We start from the raw sequence: 14,720 nt of genomic DNA, 5'->3' as shown, positions 1-14,720 counted from the left end.
ACAAAAAACATGCACAGATTTTCAGAAAATAATAGCAATTAAGTTGCTTTAAAGCTTACAAAGTGGTATAAAGTTTACACTATACATTATATAGCAATTATAAACGATTTCATACAAATACAGTAACTGCTTCAATTACTAAGGTAAAGGTAGGACATTAAACAATATTTTTAACCCACTTAAGGCTAGAAAACATCCAGAAAGTTTGCATACATATTTCAATAAAGCCACTCAAAATTCACCTTCTCTGAAGTTTGAAGAATTCAAACATACATCTTAATTAATATATAGTTGACTCTTCTTCTTGGAAAATGGCAACAACTCATTATCAGGTAAACTACGTTAACTACCAGAAGGAAAAATACTTCTTTACTTATTGACACTCTAAAGAAACAAATGACCACTCTGAAAGTAGATACCATACAAGACCCAAACATCAGCCAAATCATCAATCCTGTTTCAACCAGGTTGACAGGTCTTCAGTTGATAGCTATGAACAAATGCTTCATAATCCAACCACGTAAACCAACCTATTGCACATAAGTCTTTTTAGGAGACATGGCAGACTGAATGCTTTTAGCCAGTTGGATAGGATTATCAGTTTAGCTGACTGCAAAACATCTAATGACTTTCTGCCACTACTGAACAGTTGATAAAGTCATTTTTGCAGAATGAGACCCAAGTTCCTCAAAACTCCAACTCACAATACTCTCATAAACAGTTTGATATGTGTGCAGCTAAAAAGGTAGCATTTGCATAAGAAGCAACTGCATGCTAGAAATGTCATTGTAGCTTTATGAAATGGTCAACAAGGCTGATGGCAGAAAAAGAAACAATGGAAAATTATTGCAGATTAGAACTGAACTGTTCTGTCAGGAACTGAGATCAGAAAAATGTTTTAGCACTCCTCTTCCAAAAGTCACTTCATTGTTCCCAGTCTTGGTGACAACACTTTAAGAAGGATGCTGATAAACCCCTGTCATGTTCATCTGCCCCCACAATACCACCCACAACCCACAACCCAAAAGAAGCCACAACACATCAGAGTAATATGAGGTATGAAAAAGAGGTCAAAGGATTTCAGATTATCCAGACTACTGTTTCTCAGACTTTCTGAAAGGACAAACTTTTTGTTTTGAAGCCACATTTGCTTAATGTAGCTTAAATTACCAAGAACTTAAGGAAGGATAAAATTACATGTTGAAATGGTAAATTCCATAGATTTGTATGCTTTTATATATATACACATATGTACGTATACGTGCATATATATATCTATTTTTCTGCATTGGTTTATTCCTTTCATGAATTGTTTCATTACACTCCTTACTAAAGCACTGCGATCCTATTTAAGCATCCTTGTGAGCCCCAACAGTGCCAGAACTGAGCACAGGAAAATGCCAATGCTACTTATCACAGAAAATTCATTAGATAAGGATCCATTACTGCTTGTATGCAATAAGGGTTGATGGTACTAGTAGGCTGTCAGCTACAGCTAAAAAAAGGCAGGAATGGAAAGCAGCATTACTTTTACTTTTATTAAATCAAAAGAAATATAGTTACTGCTTCATGTGCCAAGAGATCACAATTTTTCTGAAAAGAAATCATAAGAAGGAATTTCCTGTCTCATAATTAGGAACCTTATTTTTGAAGTGAAGTAATCTCATGCCTACTTGAACTGAGACAGATCTCTAAACTAGACACATTTCAGTAACATGCCTATACAGATTTGCTGTATTGGTTTAATAATATTGATTCAAAATCTATATAATATATTTACCAGACAAATCAGCAATAGTACTGCTATCTCAGATAACCACTCCAGCTTGCACGAACAGCAGCCCAGTCTTCTTCCTCTTTCTTCTTCCTCTGCTTACCACTGGAGTTACTCATATTAACTAACTTTCCTACTTCACCACTAGCAATTTCCTTCTCTATTTTGTGATCGTCTGATTCTCAAAACCAATTTTTATTTTAAATATTCTTGTACTTTGAATATTACTGCTTCTATTTCAGATGTGGTGAACTCCTTGTACACTAGAAAGCTTGAAAAAACGGTCCTTTCAAAATTTTAAATTATACTATCAGCTAACAGAATCAAAGAAAATCCTCCACTCAATTTTTTTTTTACAGAATCAAACTGTATGAATCTAAGAATCAACTCTATGCCTTTTAAACATATAATGCAATTGTTCTGCCTTCCCAAAGGATTTGAAAAGGTCATGAAGATACACACATATCAGCTCTTAAAACTCAGCACTGATGACTGACACCAGGCCTGAAAGAATATTTATTTTAGGTCTCTTAATGCAATAGTCAGACTTCAAAATTTCATTTTTTAAAATTTTATTTTATACCCACATTGATCTCTTCACTGCCCTCCCCACCTTCCATTTTACAATGCTGTCTTTTACTCTGAGCTATCCAGGACATGAACGCATGAATAACATCATTCTGCCTGTACTCTACACATCACTAACAAGCCACAATTCTTTCTCTGTTGTTGGAAGTATGAAAAACCCATATTTCACACTCCAAATGTTACCTATACAACTGCAAGAAAGAGACAGTGCTTGGTACATTGAAAGCAGATTCTGCTATATGGCTGGGTAACAGTCCCTGTTTCAAATCTAGAATTGCATGATTATGCGTCCATATAAAGTCACAAGAAAGGTTTGTTTTTATTAAGCCATTTCACTATCATGTTATCTTTATAATGTTATACTCATCTTTCAGACTAAATAACCATATATGTTGCAAGAAAAAGAACAAGTACTCCAGGCATTTTTTTGACGAAAAAAATTACAAAGCACCAGGTTCCCAAATCAATTCACATACAACATTTTGAAATGTAGCACAGATATTTAAAGAAACAGAAACTGCCTCCAATGTTACTGAGAGCAAAAAATCCTTCCCAAACACACAAATATTTGGAAGTAACACAGCAATCAAAAAAGCAGAACAAGGGGAAAAGGAAGGATGAAAAAAATAGAGAATGAATGAAGCTAGGATTCTCCATTTGGATTTCAAGAAAATTTCATCATCAAAAAAAGATGGAAAAAAACCCCAAAACAACAAAACAATAAGGCTAAGGAAACACCCAGCATGTTTTTCCAACTTGACACAAGATGTAAAACTGTCTATTTTGTTCTCCCCTCACTTCTCCATATTTTACTTATAAAAAAACTCCCGTTACTCGTTGTTCAAATGTGAACATATCTCATCCACCTAAAAAAGAGTTAAGTTCTGAGTTACCAGAAATAAAGGGTTCAAACCCAGAACTTAACTTTGGTGGATGAAATAATAATTTTCCTAGTTTACCAGAAATGTCCCCTTCTGGACCCATTGAACTCAAAGGTGTATTTTTAGGGCTCCTTACGTTTGATTTTTATCTCTTAGTTAACAAGTATGGATCAAAGGCTGTTAATTTTGCAGGAAAATTTAAGGAAAAGAAGTTATTGCAGAGATAAGAACTCTTCCTAAGAAAAACCCTGAACTAAATAACCGAGGGATTCTTGTTCGGTTGTTTTTCTATTTTTACAATGTGGACATTCATAATGTGTAATGAAATATTGTGAATATAAATAAAAGCCAGTCACAAATACACACAAATTACTATGTGCTGTACATCCAGAAAAAAAGTGGAATGATCTGAAAGCAGCAGAAACGCAAGGAGGCCAAGCATATCACCGTGAGGGCAAAAAGAATGGTGTGACACACCTCACTGCAGCATTTCTGGAAGCATCTCTCTTCCCCTTTCACTTCCCGTGACACTATCAGCAGAAACTCTGACTGCTGAGCCCGGCCACAGCTGTACTGGGAACCTATACTGACAAGCTGAAATAACCAATCAAAGCAAAACACAAAAAGAAACCTTTGTAAAGCTGAAGTACATACCATTATCCAAATTGTACAAGTAACAGATGAGCTCAGACCTTCAGGTAACACTTACTCGCCACTAGAACAGGTTTCTATCAAGCTACAGCTTTCATTTCAACGTAAAATTCACTGAGGCAGTTGCAAAGCCCTTTTTAATTTAAATGGAAGTTAAGAATTACTGCTAAGAAGACAGAAAACTCCCCATATAACTGTGTAGTAGCCAACTACTCTGCAAAACAAAGTTTGGTGCGTTATAAAAGTAACCATTATTTTCCTATCATACATTGACAAGTGGAGAAGGCAGCATGGATATAAGACTGGAAGGTGTTATGTAAACCAATATATAAAGCCTGTATATTAAAGAGCTTCATCTTGTTCCAACTATTGATAAAATACAGCTAAGGAAACATAACAATTCAACAAGAGGAAAAAACGTTGAGTGGTCTAGATTAGTTTCAGAAGGAATAAGTTACAGAAGATCCAAGAAAATAACTGGAATGTAAAACAACTGTCTTGTTCCCACAAAAATCACCACCAAGAACACTGGCCAAACTTCTAATAATTTAAAGTTCAACCTCAGCTAAATATCTCTTATTACAAAACAAATTTTACCTTACTAACACATGGCAATTCCTAGCCCATTTAAATTAAAGCACAGCTTGTCAGGGCACTTTAGAGAGATTAGGACTTTAATTTATATGGGAAGAATTAGACAACAATTGCCTATTCTGAGTAAACTGGAGATTACAACAGATGAGAAAGCCCCTGAACAGTAACTTTATTTATATCCTGCTTTGTGTGTGAGTAATTTTGAAGACAGCAGTTAAACACCATCCTCCTCATACAGTAAACATACTTATGACTGCATTATGGTGCCAGACTCAGGTTACATTAATCATTAAAATTTACATGATCAACACCAGCGCTGTCTAAAGCATTTCTATTTAGCTACTTTGTATAGCCCACAATTTTTTATACTGTTGTATTGCCAAAATACTGGTTTTTTTCTGATTGTCTGAAGAGGCAACAATTAAAGCTAAAAGTCCTCTACAAAACAACTCACAAAAGAGGGGCAGCATAATCTTTAGTAATAGATTTTGGACTGGGACTAATATATGATTGTACTGTTCTAGCAGAGCTTTCAAGTGTGTTCTTTGAAAAAGGGCATCAATACGTCTGCATTAGTGCATCAACAGTTCAGCACATTCCACTCCTATTTAACAATCATAGACAATCATATTTAACGATAAAATTTTGAAATGCTAAGTGTAAAATAGCATTTGTTTCAAAACCAACCACTTGGGCATGTTATATGTGGCTCAGAGCACAAGGACTCTTAATCTGTAAAAATATCACTCCTCTGAAAAAGCTGAAAAGCTGATGAGTCCATCTTTTTTCACATACAGAGCATGGTGGGCACTGCCCCAGACACTGCTTCTGAAAGAAAGCATGTTGCTGAGCAGCATGGGCTTAGAAAAATTTACAGAAATGCTACAGTGTTTGAAGGTATTAACAATAAAACTGTTTATGCACAATATTCTAATCCTGCTTCAAGTGAGTACAAAGGAGGGAATGGGCTAGTGTGAGGTAATGAGATACTAAGTATTATGAGATCAAGCAGTTATTGTGTTTATCTTCTTCAAACTATGTGTCTAAAAATATGTAACATGGGAGAGGGAGGAAGTAGGGAGACAGCTGGATGAAACAAGGATGTAATGTCCAAAAGAACCAATGGATTCTTCCAGTTCTAAAAGAGATTATAATAGGTCTTTCAGCAGTTGCACTGTCAAAGCAGTATTACTCCCAAATACAATATCCCCAAAGGATTTAGGATAGGTAAAAGATATAGTGTCATTTAATCTGCTAAGAAGTAAAGAGCCCTATTTGTAATGAAAGCTAGTTTCTCCTGACAAAGAGTGTTGAAAAACCTTTTTCCGTGCACCAGCCAAAAAACAGTCGTGTATTAAGTGAGAGTTTTTTTCAGGGACTTAAATAACATTTGGCATGGCAAACTGACTTGCCATGCCAAATGGTAATACTTGAAGCAGAGTACTGAAGCATAAAAAGCCTGCTCTGTACTTCTGTGCTTAGTCTATTTGCTCATGGCTGTCTCCACCTTACTAGCACCTTACATATTTTGTCAAATATGAACAAAATGTTCTCTTTCACCTTTGTGTCATAAACATTTTTTAAATGTTGCTTTGTTGTGTTGTTAGAGTGAGACTACACAGGGTAATGGGCTTGTGCTTATTTCCATTTCTCCTATTGTAAGCATCAGACACTGAAAAAGGTGCTAGCAGATGAACACTTGTGTTTCAGAGTTAACAGATTCATTGCTTCAATGCAGTTTAAATACTCTGATGGATTAGGAATGTGAAGGATAAAGCAGCTGTACAGTTCATTTCTTACTTACACAGATTATCAAAGATAAAAGATAGATCTTGCGATTTTACAGTGTGTTCCTGAATGTACACACAAAGCTATTTTTATGCACTGCAAAGAACAAGAACATGCACATAGCTCACAGCTATCAAGCTTCACATCTGCACAGGTAAAGTCCACCCTCCCTTGTGCATCAGGTTTTTTTTTATCTGAAGAATCACTCTTTGGGCCTGGCAAACATTTATCTCCCAAGCTCATCTCTTTTACTCAGAGCTCTTCATATCTAACCTATCATTCACATAAACTTGTATTACTTAATTCTGGTTGATCCACCCTTCAACTGCTCATGTGTAGACACTGAAGAATTACATTTCAGATGTTGCAGATGTTTTTATAGAAAGTCAGCAAAATTTACCTCCTGGAAAGCTGATTTTTTTTTTTTTAATGATAAATGCAAACACAAATATTGCATTTTAACTTTGCTGTGTATTTTTATCCAAATTCTGAAAATTACTGAATAAAAAAAGATGCATGGAATTTAATTTATATTCCTCTTTCACAAAAGGTACTTCACACTCATTTCATAGAAGACTGTGTTAACTATACCCCATACGGATTTTTTACCTGTTCAAATTTCCAGCCATCGGACATTGTGGAAACCATTTGAGTGAGCTCCTCTTCCTGACACTGCAGCACTCTGTATACATGTTTGACTGGCACCTTCAAGAAGAAATATAAGATGCTCAACATGGCATGGAAATTCACTATGTTTGTGACTTGTCTGAAGCTGCCCTTACTCTCTAGAAATTGTAAGCAACACCACTTTGAACCCATCAAGAGCAACGAATAACTAGGACCACTTCAGCTGACACCTATAGTAAATGCTATGAGAGCAACCTTGCGATCCAACAGCCTAGCTTCAAGAGAAATTTGTCAATAACAATATAAGTTTGTAATATCTCCATGAATACTCAGTTACCAGGGAAGTTACCAGTTACCTGAGTAGCAGAGTTAATAAACCAACTTTATCATATTCACTTTCATGGAGAACACGAACCGCTATGAGAAGAGGCAACCTTCTCAATCACAGAGCAATACAAATAAAGAAAGCAAATTTACTACAAAAACATATGACAGGAGCTAAACAGTATCTGTACATATGCTGCATAAACACACTGTATAAACAGCATTTATACCATAGTTAGGCAACCACATCATATTCAGAATATTTAAAAGTCAATGAGAAAGCTATGTTCTACAAAAGCTGTTCTCTAAAATAACTATTTCCAGAAATATTATGACAAATTCTACTATTACTGAACATTTTGGAACAATTACTTAGAATGTTTTCAGTTTTTGAAAACGATCTGTGAACTTTGTAAGCAGACTGGCAGGAGCCAGCAATTAAGAATATTAATCTTTGTGTACTAGTGGTTCCAGATCATCCAGCGATGGAGGCAACCATTCAGTATTTCACTAGGGAAATCAGGAGTTACATAAAAAAACAAATGGAATCCACTCACTACTTGTCATAGAACAAATAATCAAAAGCACATGAGAAAACAGCCTCACCTGAGAGATTCTGCTGTCTCTTTCTCTTATTTTGTCCTTTACCAGTTTTATTAGAGATGTGATATTGTAGAATTCAGCCTCTTCCAGTACACCTAGCATGAAAACATTTTTTGGGAAGACAGTGTAACTAAAGACTCCAGGCCAAAATCACCAACCAGTTCATAAGATTATCTTCTCAACAACTAGAGAAAATTATTTATTTTTCCCTATGATAAGGCAGTTCACCAACCTAACAATTCTGGCTTCTTTCAGGTATATGTAATTCAATGTTTGGCTCATTCTAAAAAATTGTCCTAAAAATATCCCAAAGAAAACTGATGCCATTTCACATATAAAATGAGACAAGAAACAAAAAAATGCTCACAGATACCGTTCCATAGCAGACTGATAAGACTACCATACCTCAGGCCCTGCCTCAGGCTGGAATGCAAAAGAGAAATTTAAATAATCCTACTGAAAAATCTCTGCAAGCTGCTAGCAAGCATAACATTTTTCTTCCTGTCATTTGCGATCTTAAGAGTCTGAAACAAAAACTTAAAGATATATACTGCTTCTACTCACATGTTCAAGGCCTACCTGTTCTCCACCCACAGTGCATGTGGAAATTATATTTCATACTATTTCCCCCTAGTATTGTTAAATTGTATCACTCTTTGATAAATTCCTTCAATATGCTATCAATACAGTTTTATTACTATATGTTTTAAAGCAGTCATCCTCCATTAGGGTAAAATTGATACAAACTGGGAATAAGGAGGGAGAAGCTGGGGGAAGAATTCAGTCTTTAAAACCATATTCCACACATCTGAACATGCCAGAACTTCACTTTCAGTTTGCTTTACATCTTCTAAAGCTTGCTTCCTAGGCAGCACTCTTTTGCTTAAAGAGAACTAAACCCAAATATTTCACAGTTACACAGGAAAGATACAAGGTTACACAATAAAAGACATCTCCCCTCTTGTTTCAATACTTATGTTCCAACTGAAAATGCAGGCTGTGAAATCAGGAATTGTACTCAAAATGCTCAAATAACCCTATATACTATAACTGCATGATACCTATCAGTTCTGCTTGAAACAGATAGAAATGCTACACTGGTTAAGGTTTGCCATCTTGTTCTAAGTTAATTTTGGTGATTCAAAAGAAGTGAAAATAATAAGCAAGTGGCAAGCAAATGAGATATTTAGAGACGTCTTACCTTCCTCAGCTAGGTCCTTGTTAATAACCAGTTTTCCGTGTCTGAGATAGTTCAGCACTGGCCCAAAGTAGGTTGGGTCTCTGTCTATTAAATAGGCACCTGTTTCATCCTAGATTAGAAAAACAAACACAAACCAAACAAACAACCCAAAACAAAGCAAGAGAACACCAAAGCCCAAACCAAACAAATCAAAAACATCACAATTAATTGAACATCCAAGTGGGAACTGCAAGCTAATATTCATCTTGCAGTGAGCAGGTATTCAGATATAGCCAAATCCCTGAAAGCCAGATTTATTAAAGACAGTACAAGGAATTAAACAATATAACTGTCATGGTATCAGACTGATCAATCAAATCATCCAATACACAACTTTTTGTATCTGATCAATCCCCCTAACCCCTTATCAATGATTAACAACATTGTTAGCATGAAAGATCCAAGCAGTAAGTGAGAACACCAAAAGTTAAGGTTAAAAATAGCACTTAAAACCAGGTAATCTTGTTTGGGAGCCTGAAGAGTCAGAACAATGGCTACATTCTAGCAAGCTTCAAATACCAATTTTTCCTTTTTAAGCTTCTTTTTTTTTTAATTAAAGGCAAACAAACTTATTTTTTTAACCTCAACACTTTGTTCTAAAAACATTTGCCTTTGTCTTTGCTCACATGTACAAATACTCACTGATAACTGCTGTGTACCAAGAAAGGGTTGTACATGCATCTTCTAAAAAAAAAAAAAGTACACTGAAGATGCAATTCCTACCTATCTCATGCAGACAAGTGAAGTAATAGATGGCTAGATGAATACTTGAAAACCAATGCTCAATTTACCAAACAGACCACAGCGTTTTGTGAATTGCAAAACAGTTCAAGAAATTTATCTGCAGAGCTGATATTCTTGACAAAGAGATAAAGAAGCAAAATTGGTAATTCCTATGTTATTTAGAATCTATGTGTGAACTCCTGCAATCAAGATAGTACTGACATACTTTGTGCTGGCCGGAGATCTAAGGAAGATTCATAGAAAGATTTCTAACTGATCCACTGCTCTTATCTACTATCAAGTGGATTACTGACTGTATGAATCCATTAGTACATAAGGTTTTGGTGCAATGGATATCCTACAGATATATACTAGAGAGATGTGTCAGCACCCCAAATACTTTTTAACTTATTCTTTAGTATTCTAGTAGTTTACAGGAGATACTCAAAAAATCATCACTACCAAGAATGTGATCAAACCTTGAAAAATAATAAAAAAGAAAGCACACAAAAGTCCTACCATTTTTGCTGTAATAGATTTTTTTAAAAACATTAGAAAATATCAGCAGTTAAAGAACTCTGGCTAAATTCTAAGTGTGCAACCCAAATTCTGTCAACAGGATTCACTTAAGCATCTAAATTCCATGCAAAAGTTGCTTGCTCAGATTACAGACATAGAAAATATGCATTAATTAACATTAAGAGGAGGATGTGTGTCTTGAACATTGACCTGACAGCTCAGATATGCTACACACTAGCACCAGGGAGTCAAGAGCCCAGAGATAAACCGATCAGTAAAGAATATTGTAAGCATATGCAAATAACGCATATAGTGAGTGACGAAGAAAAATTTACTTCCTCAGCATCTTCCTGTAGAAAATGCCTTATCACTCCTCCTTTTGAGTGAGCTGCCTCAATATTCTTCAGTGTATGCTAAGCACTTCACGTTGAAATCACTAAGAAAGGCCGATTACACTAGATCTTTAAGGATATTTATGTAAACATAAATCCAGTACAAGCTGACACAGAAGCGTAGTCATCTGCTCTACTTAGAACTCTAAAAATACAGATTGTAAGTATTTCAGAATATTGTCAGAGCTGTTTTCATCCACACGTACATGAAAACACACTGTATTATCACATGTAATTAGCTTTTGGACACTTTTTAATAAAAACTGTTTTATTGTAAGATAAAATAATAAATTGCAAACATGATCCAATGTGAACTGGACAATTTAAAGAGGTAGCTAGTTTGCATGCACATAACTAGCTTTAGGCTTGCTAGCTTAAGTATTAGTAGACTTTGATGTCTCATCTATGCAATTTCCTCTGCTTACTAGTAAGCTGTTTTTTCTACGAGCTTTGAGAAAGTTAGCATCTTCACTGACACAACTAGTGTAGGTATTTTGAAGCCATTTCCTAAACTTCAGGTGAATACCACAAATGTCAGACAAACTTATATTCTAATAAGGTTTCAAAGCTCTCTCTCTTTCAGATGTACATTATAGAAATAGGTGTTACTGTTTACCATAACAGCAGCAGAAATTCAAGTTTCCTCTCTATTCAGTATAGTCATATCACCCCACACTTCGAGGTGTTTCCTGCAAATGTTGACGTTCTTCATAAGAAAATTCAAAACAAATGCATGTTGTCTTTGTGCATCCAGCCCTAAACTGCTAGTTAATCACAGGACTGTTTGTATCTCTACTCAGTTCTACTTCTGCATTACATTCTTCTCCCAGAGCTTTTTTCTTCATTGTCTGTAAGTTCTAGGCCTTTTTCGTGCATATTTACAAGGACACCATTTACAAGACAGCATTGCCTACATACAGAGAAGACTACATTTGTTTATTACCACTCTCCCACAGTAATGTTTAGTTCAAGTTACAAACATCATGGAATTTTAGAGGAAACCTAGTAACTTGCTCTTAAATTTTCAATCACCTGGTTCAGCATACCAATGAAAAGTCAGTGTAGCTCACAACTACATTCCTTTGAAAAACACTGACCAAAGCAATTAAGTGATCATGTATTCCCGTTACAAATGTTTTCACTTCGATCTTTATAGAGGCTGAGGCTCGAAGGAATCATAATGAACACTTACCCTGATCTTAGTTTAAAAAACATAAAAAACTTAATTTAGTTACAACGTTTAGAAAGTAGCAGTGAAACCTAACCATTCCAATAAATAATTACTGTCACTGGTAATATTATGTACTTTCTAGCAAGGACATCTATAGTTTGACACTTTGCTAGCTGTACTTCACAACACCTTTACTAGACTGAACGGGCTTCACTATTAGATTTCTTGTCTCCATGTATGTACCTCTGGAAGTCACTCCTTAAACTCCTTGCCATAAAAAAGTTTTGTTCTTTAAAACTTTACATTAAATCATATTTCACCTTGAGACTAGTCACTGCCCTGCTATGACCTTGAATTGTGGATGCTAGAATCCCGTACAGGATTCCAGAAGGACTCAAAAGGTGCACCAAATACATACATCTCTCTAATCCCATTTAATAATCTCCCCAAGAATTGCATTAAAACACTAGCAGAAATGTCATAAATTTATTTCCAATTAATTATCTTCATTGGGATCAGCACTGGATCTGGATACAAGACGGTGTATGGTATGGCAGGTGATGGTATGACTCAATACCATCAAGCTCTTGGCTCAAGGCTCTAACATGAATATTTTAGTTTTACATAATTTTTTAATTTTACATCATTTACATATTCTGAGTTCTTATAAAGGCAGCAATATGCAGAGAAACACAGTAGTACCTGGTACTAAACTTGGATTTATATATAATTGTCATCCCTATCATCTGTGCTTTTTAAATACTGAACTAGTGAATTTTTCACAAACTGCGTGGCCTAAAAACTTTGAGTGCCTGCAAACCAGCGGTACTTATCAAAACTATACCAGTAACACAACCCATCTGACAAGTCAGAAATCTCATGGACAAATGAAATGCATCTGTTACTTCCTAGAATAATGACTAGAATTTAGATATTTCTTAATGCTGACAGTCAAAGTTGTGCTAGCAGGAAGACTTGGATTTTTCTAAACCACTCAGTGCGTGCATGCTTCCTTCTTTGACAGATTCTATGCCAACTTTAGAAAGGCATTAAAATACAAGCATGAATACTACTGCCAAAACCTTATTATGAAAGTTTGACAATCTCCTTCCTAGAGGAAAGTTAAAAGAATGCTAGAACAGTTTGCAAACAAAAAACTGGTATATAGCTAAAATAGGAAGACGCTGAAACAAGGAAATAGATGGAAATTATTAACAGTAATGCAGTAAAAGCATTATATTAAACAATGATGACAAGGTGAGCAAAGCTCTGCTTGTCTATTTTTACATATCCATCTCTAAACCAAGATTTAAATACCATGGAAAACAAATGCTATTCTGAACAGTAAATATAACCACTACAGCTCATTTTTTGCTGAAATCTGAAATGATTCTCCAACAGTTTTAAAACTGTGAGTGACATTGTGAAACATCCTAAATTCAGAGGGTCAATTTCACTATCCTAATCCATTCAACACTAGTTTGGCCACAGGGTGTGCCAAAGGTTAATCTTTCTCCCATTACAAGTGGAAACATACCAGACAGCAAAGAGACAGGCTGCCCTGTCCTACTCAACATTAGTACCTGAAGGGAGTTTAAAAGGCCAACATGTTACCTTTCAGTTATTTAAAGTAGGAAGCATTAAGGAAATCATAGAATCACAGAATATCCTGAGTTGGAAGAGACCCACAAGGATGAAGTGTAACTCATTGCCGTGCACAACACAGCCCCAACACTCCCACCGTGTGCCTGAGCTTTGTCAACCTCATGGCTTGGGGCCATGACCAGTCCCTGGGAAGCCTGTTCCTGTGTTCAACCAACTTCTTTGAAAATAAACTTTTCCTTATATCCAACAAAAACTTCCCTGACACAGCTCCATGCCTTTCCCTTGGATCCTGTCAATGGTCACACAGAACAGAGATCGATATTATCCCTCAAGAGGAACATGCAGACAGTGATGAGCCTTCCCTCGGCCTCCTCTTCTCCGGCTGAAGAAGCCAAGTGACCTCAGCTATTTCTCCTATGGCTTCCCCTTCAGAAATTTTGCATTCCTCTTTCAGATGCTCTCTAAGAGCCTTAGACCCTTCTGATATTGTGGCGCCCAAAACTGGCTACAGGACTCAAAGTGAGGCCACACCCCAAAACAGAGGAGAATGGGACAATCTCCTCCTTTGCCCAGCTGGCAATGCTGGACAACAGTGCAGGACACAGTCGGCCCTCCTATTTGCCAGAGCATACGGCAGTGATTTATCTTTTAATTAGGAAACCTTAGAGGAATGCTTTCCTACTCTCTCCCAAACAAAGCTGACCTATCAGCAAGCCACCTACATTTTTAAATTTAGTTTTATAGGTAAATTTAAGTCTGCATAAAAATCACAACCAAAACCAAAGACAACTACAAAACAATTCCCCCACCACCACATTTCAACTTTTTTTACTTCTAACTCAGGAACATTACATTCCCTATCTTAACTGTTCAATTATCCTTTCAGGAAGTTACACCTGAAAAAATTATGAAATCTACTAACCTCACTGAAAAGAAAAAAAATATCCAAAATTTAGATATAATAAACAACTCCTTATTTTCAACCTGTTGGTTATAAGGGTATAAGCTGTTCCTTTCCTTTCCCTAACTGTGGAAAATGCTTTTTTGTCCGTGATGCTTCAAAATTTATTTCAGAGCCAGCACTATATACTTTACATCCACTACTACATACCACACCACAAATAAAATCTTAATAATTTTCTTTCCCTACTAAAAATGAGTCGGAGTGAATACCAAAATATTCACCCACTACTTGCAATCTATGCAGAATATGCAACTCTATGTAACACAGAGAATTCTT

The 14,720-nt window shown here is 35.8% G+C and overlaps 1 protein-coding gene across 13 annotated transcripts in view; it reads right to left on the bottom strand.

The window, feature by feature from the left end:
- Window positions 1-14,720, bottom strand: part of LOC135281725 (3-phosphoinositide-dependent protein kinase 1) — a 77,719-nt gene that overhangs the window by 29,543 nt on the left and 33,456 nt on the right. For 9 of the 13 annotated variants that reach the window (XM_064390844.1, XM_064390850.1, XM_064390849.1 and 6 more), the window contains exons 14-18: window positions 9,713-9,754; window positions 9,032-9,140; window positions 7,834-7,925; window positions 6,886-6,981; window positions 3,721-3,837 (exon numbers count right to left, since the gene is read on the bottom strand). In XM_064390844.1, coding sequence (XP_064246914.1) covers window positions 3,721-3,837; window positions 6,886-6,981; window positions 7,834-7,925; window positions 9,032-9,140; window positions 9,713-9,754 — 456 coding nt within the window. The remainder of the gene's footprint in view (window positions 1-3,720; window positions 3,838-6,885; window positions 6,982-7,833; window positions 7,926-9,031; window positions 9,141-9,712; window positions 9,755-14,720) is intronic. The other 4 variants (XR_010348262.1, XM_064390847.1, XM_064390848.1 and 1 more) reach the window with 2 other exon arrangements.

Source organism: Passer domesticus, chromosome 15 (assembly GCF_036417665.1).
Source record: "Passer domesticus isolate bPasDom1 chromosome 15, bPasDom1.hap1, whole genome shotgun sequence".
In the NCBI taxonomy this organism is placed as follows: Eukaryota; Metazoa; Chordata; class Aves; order Passeriformes; family Passeridae; genus Passer; species Passer domesticus.
This window is presented reverse-complemented; position numbering and strand designations above follow the sequence as displayed.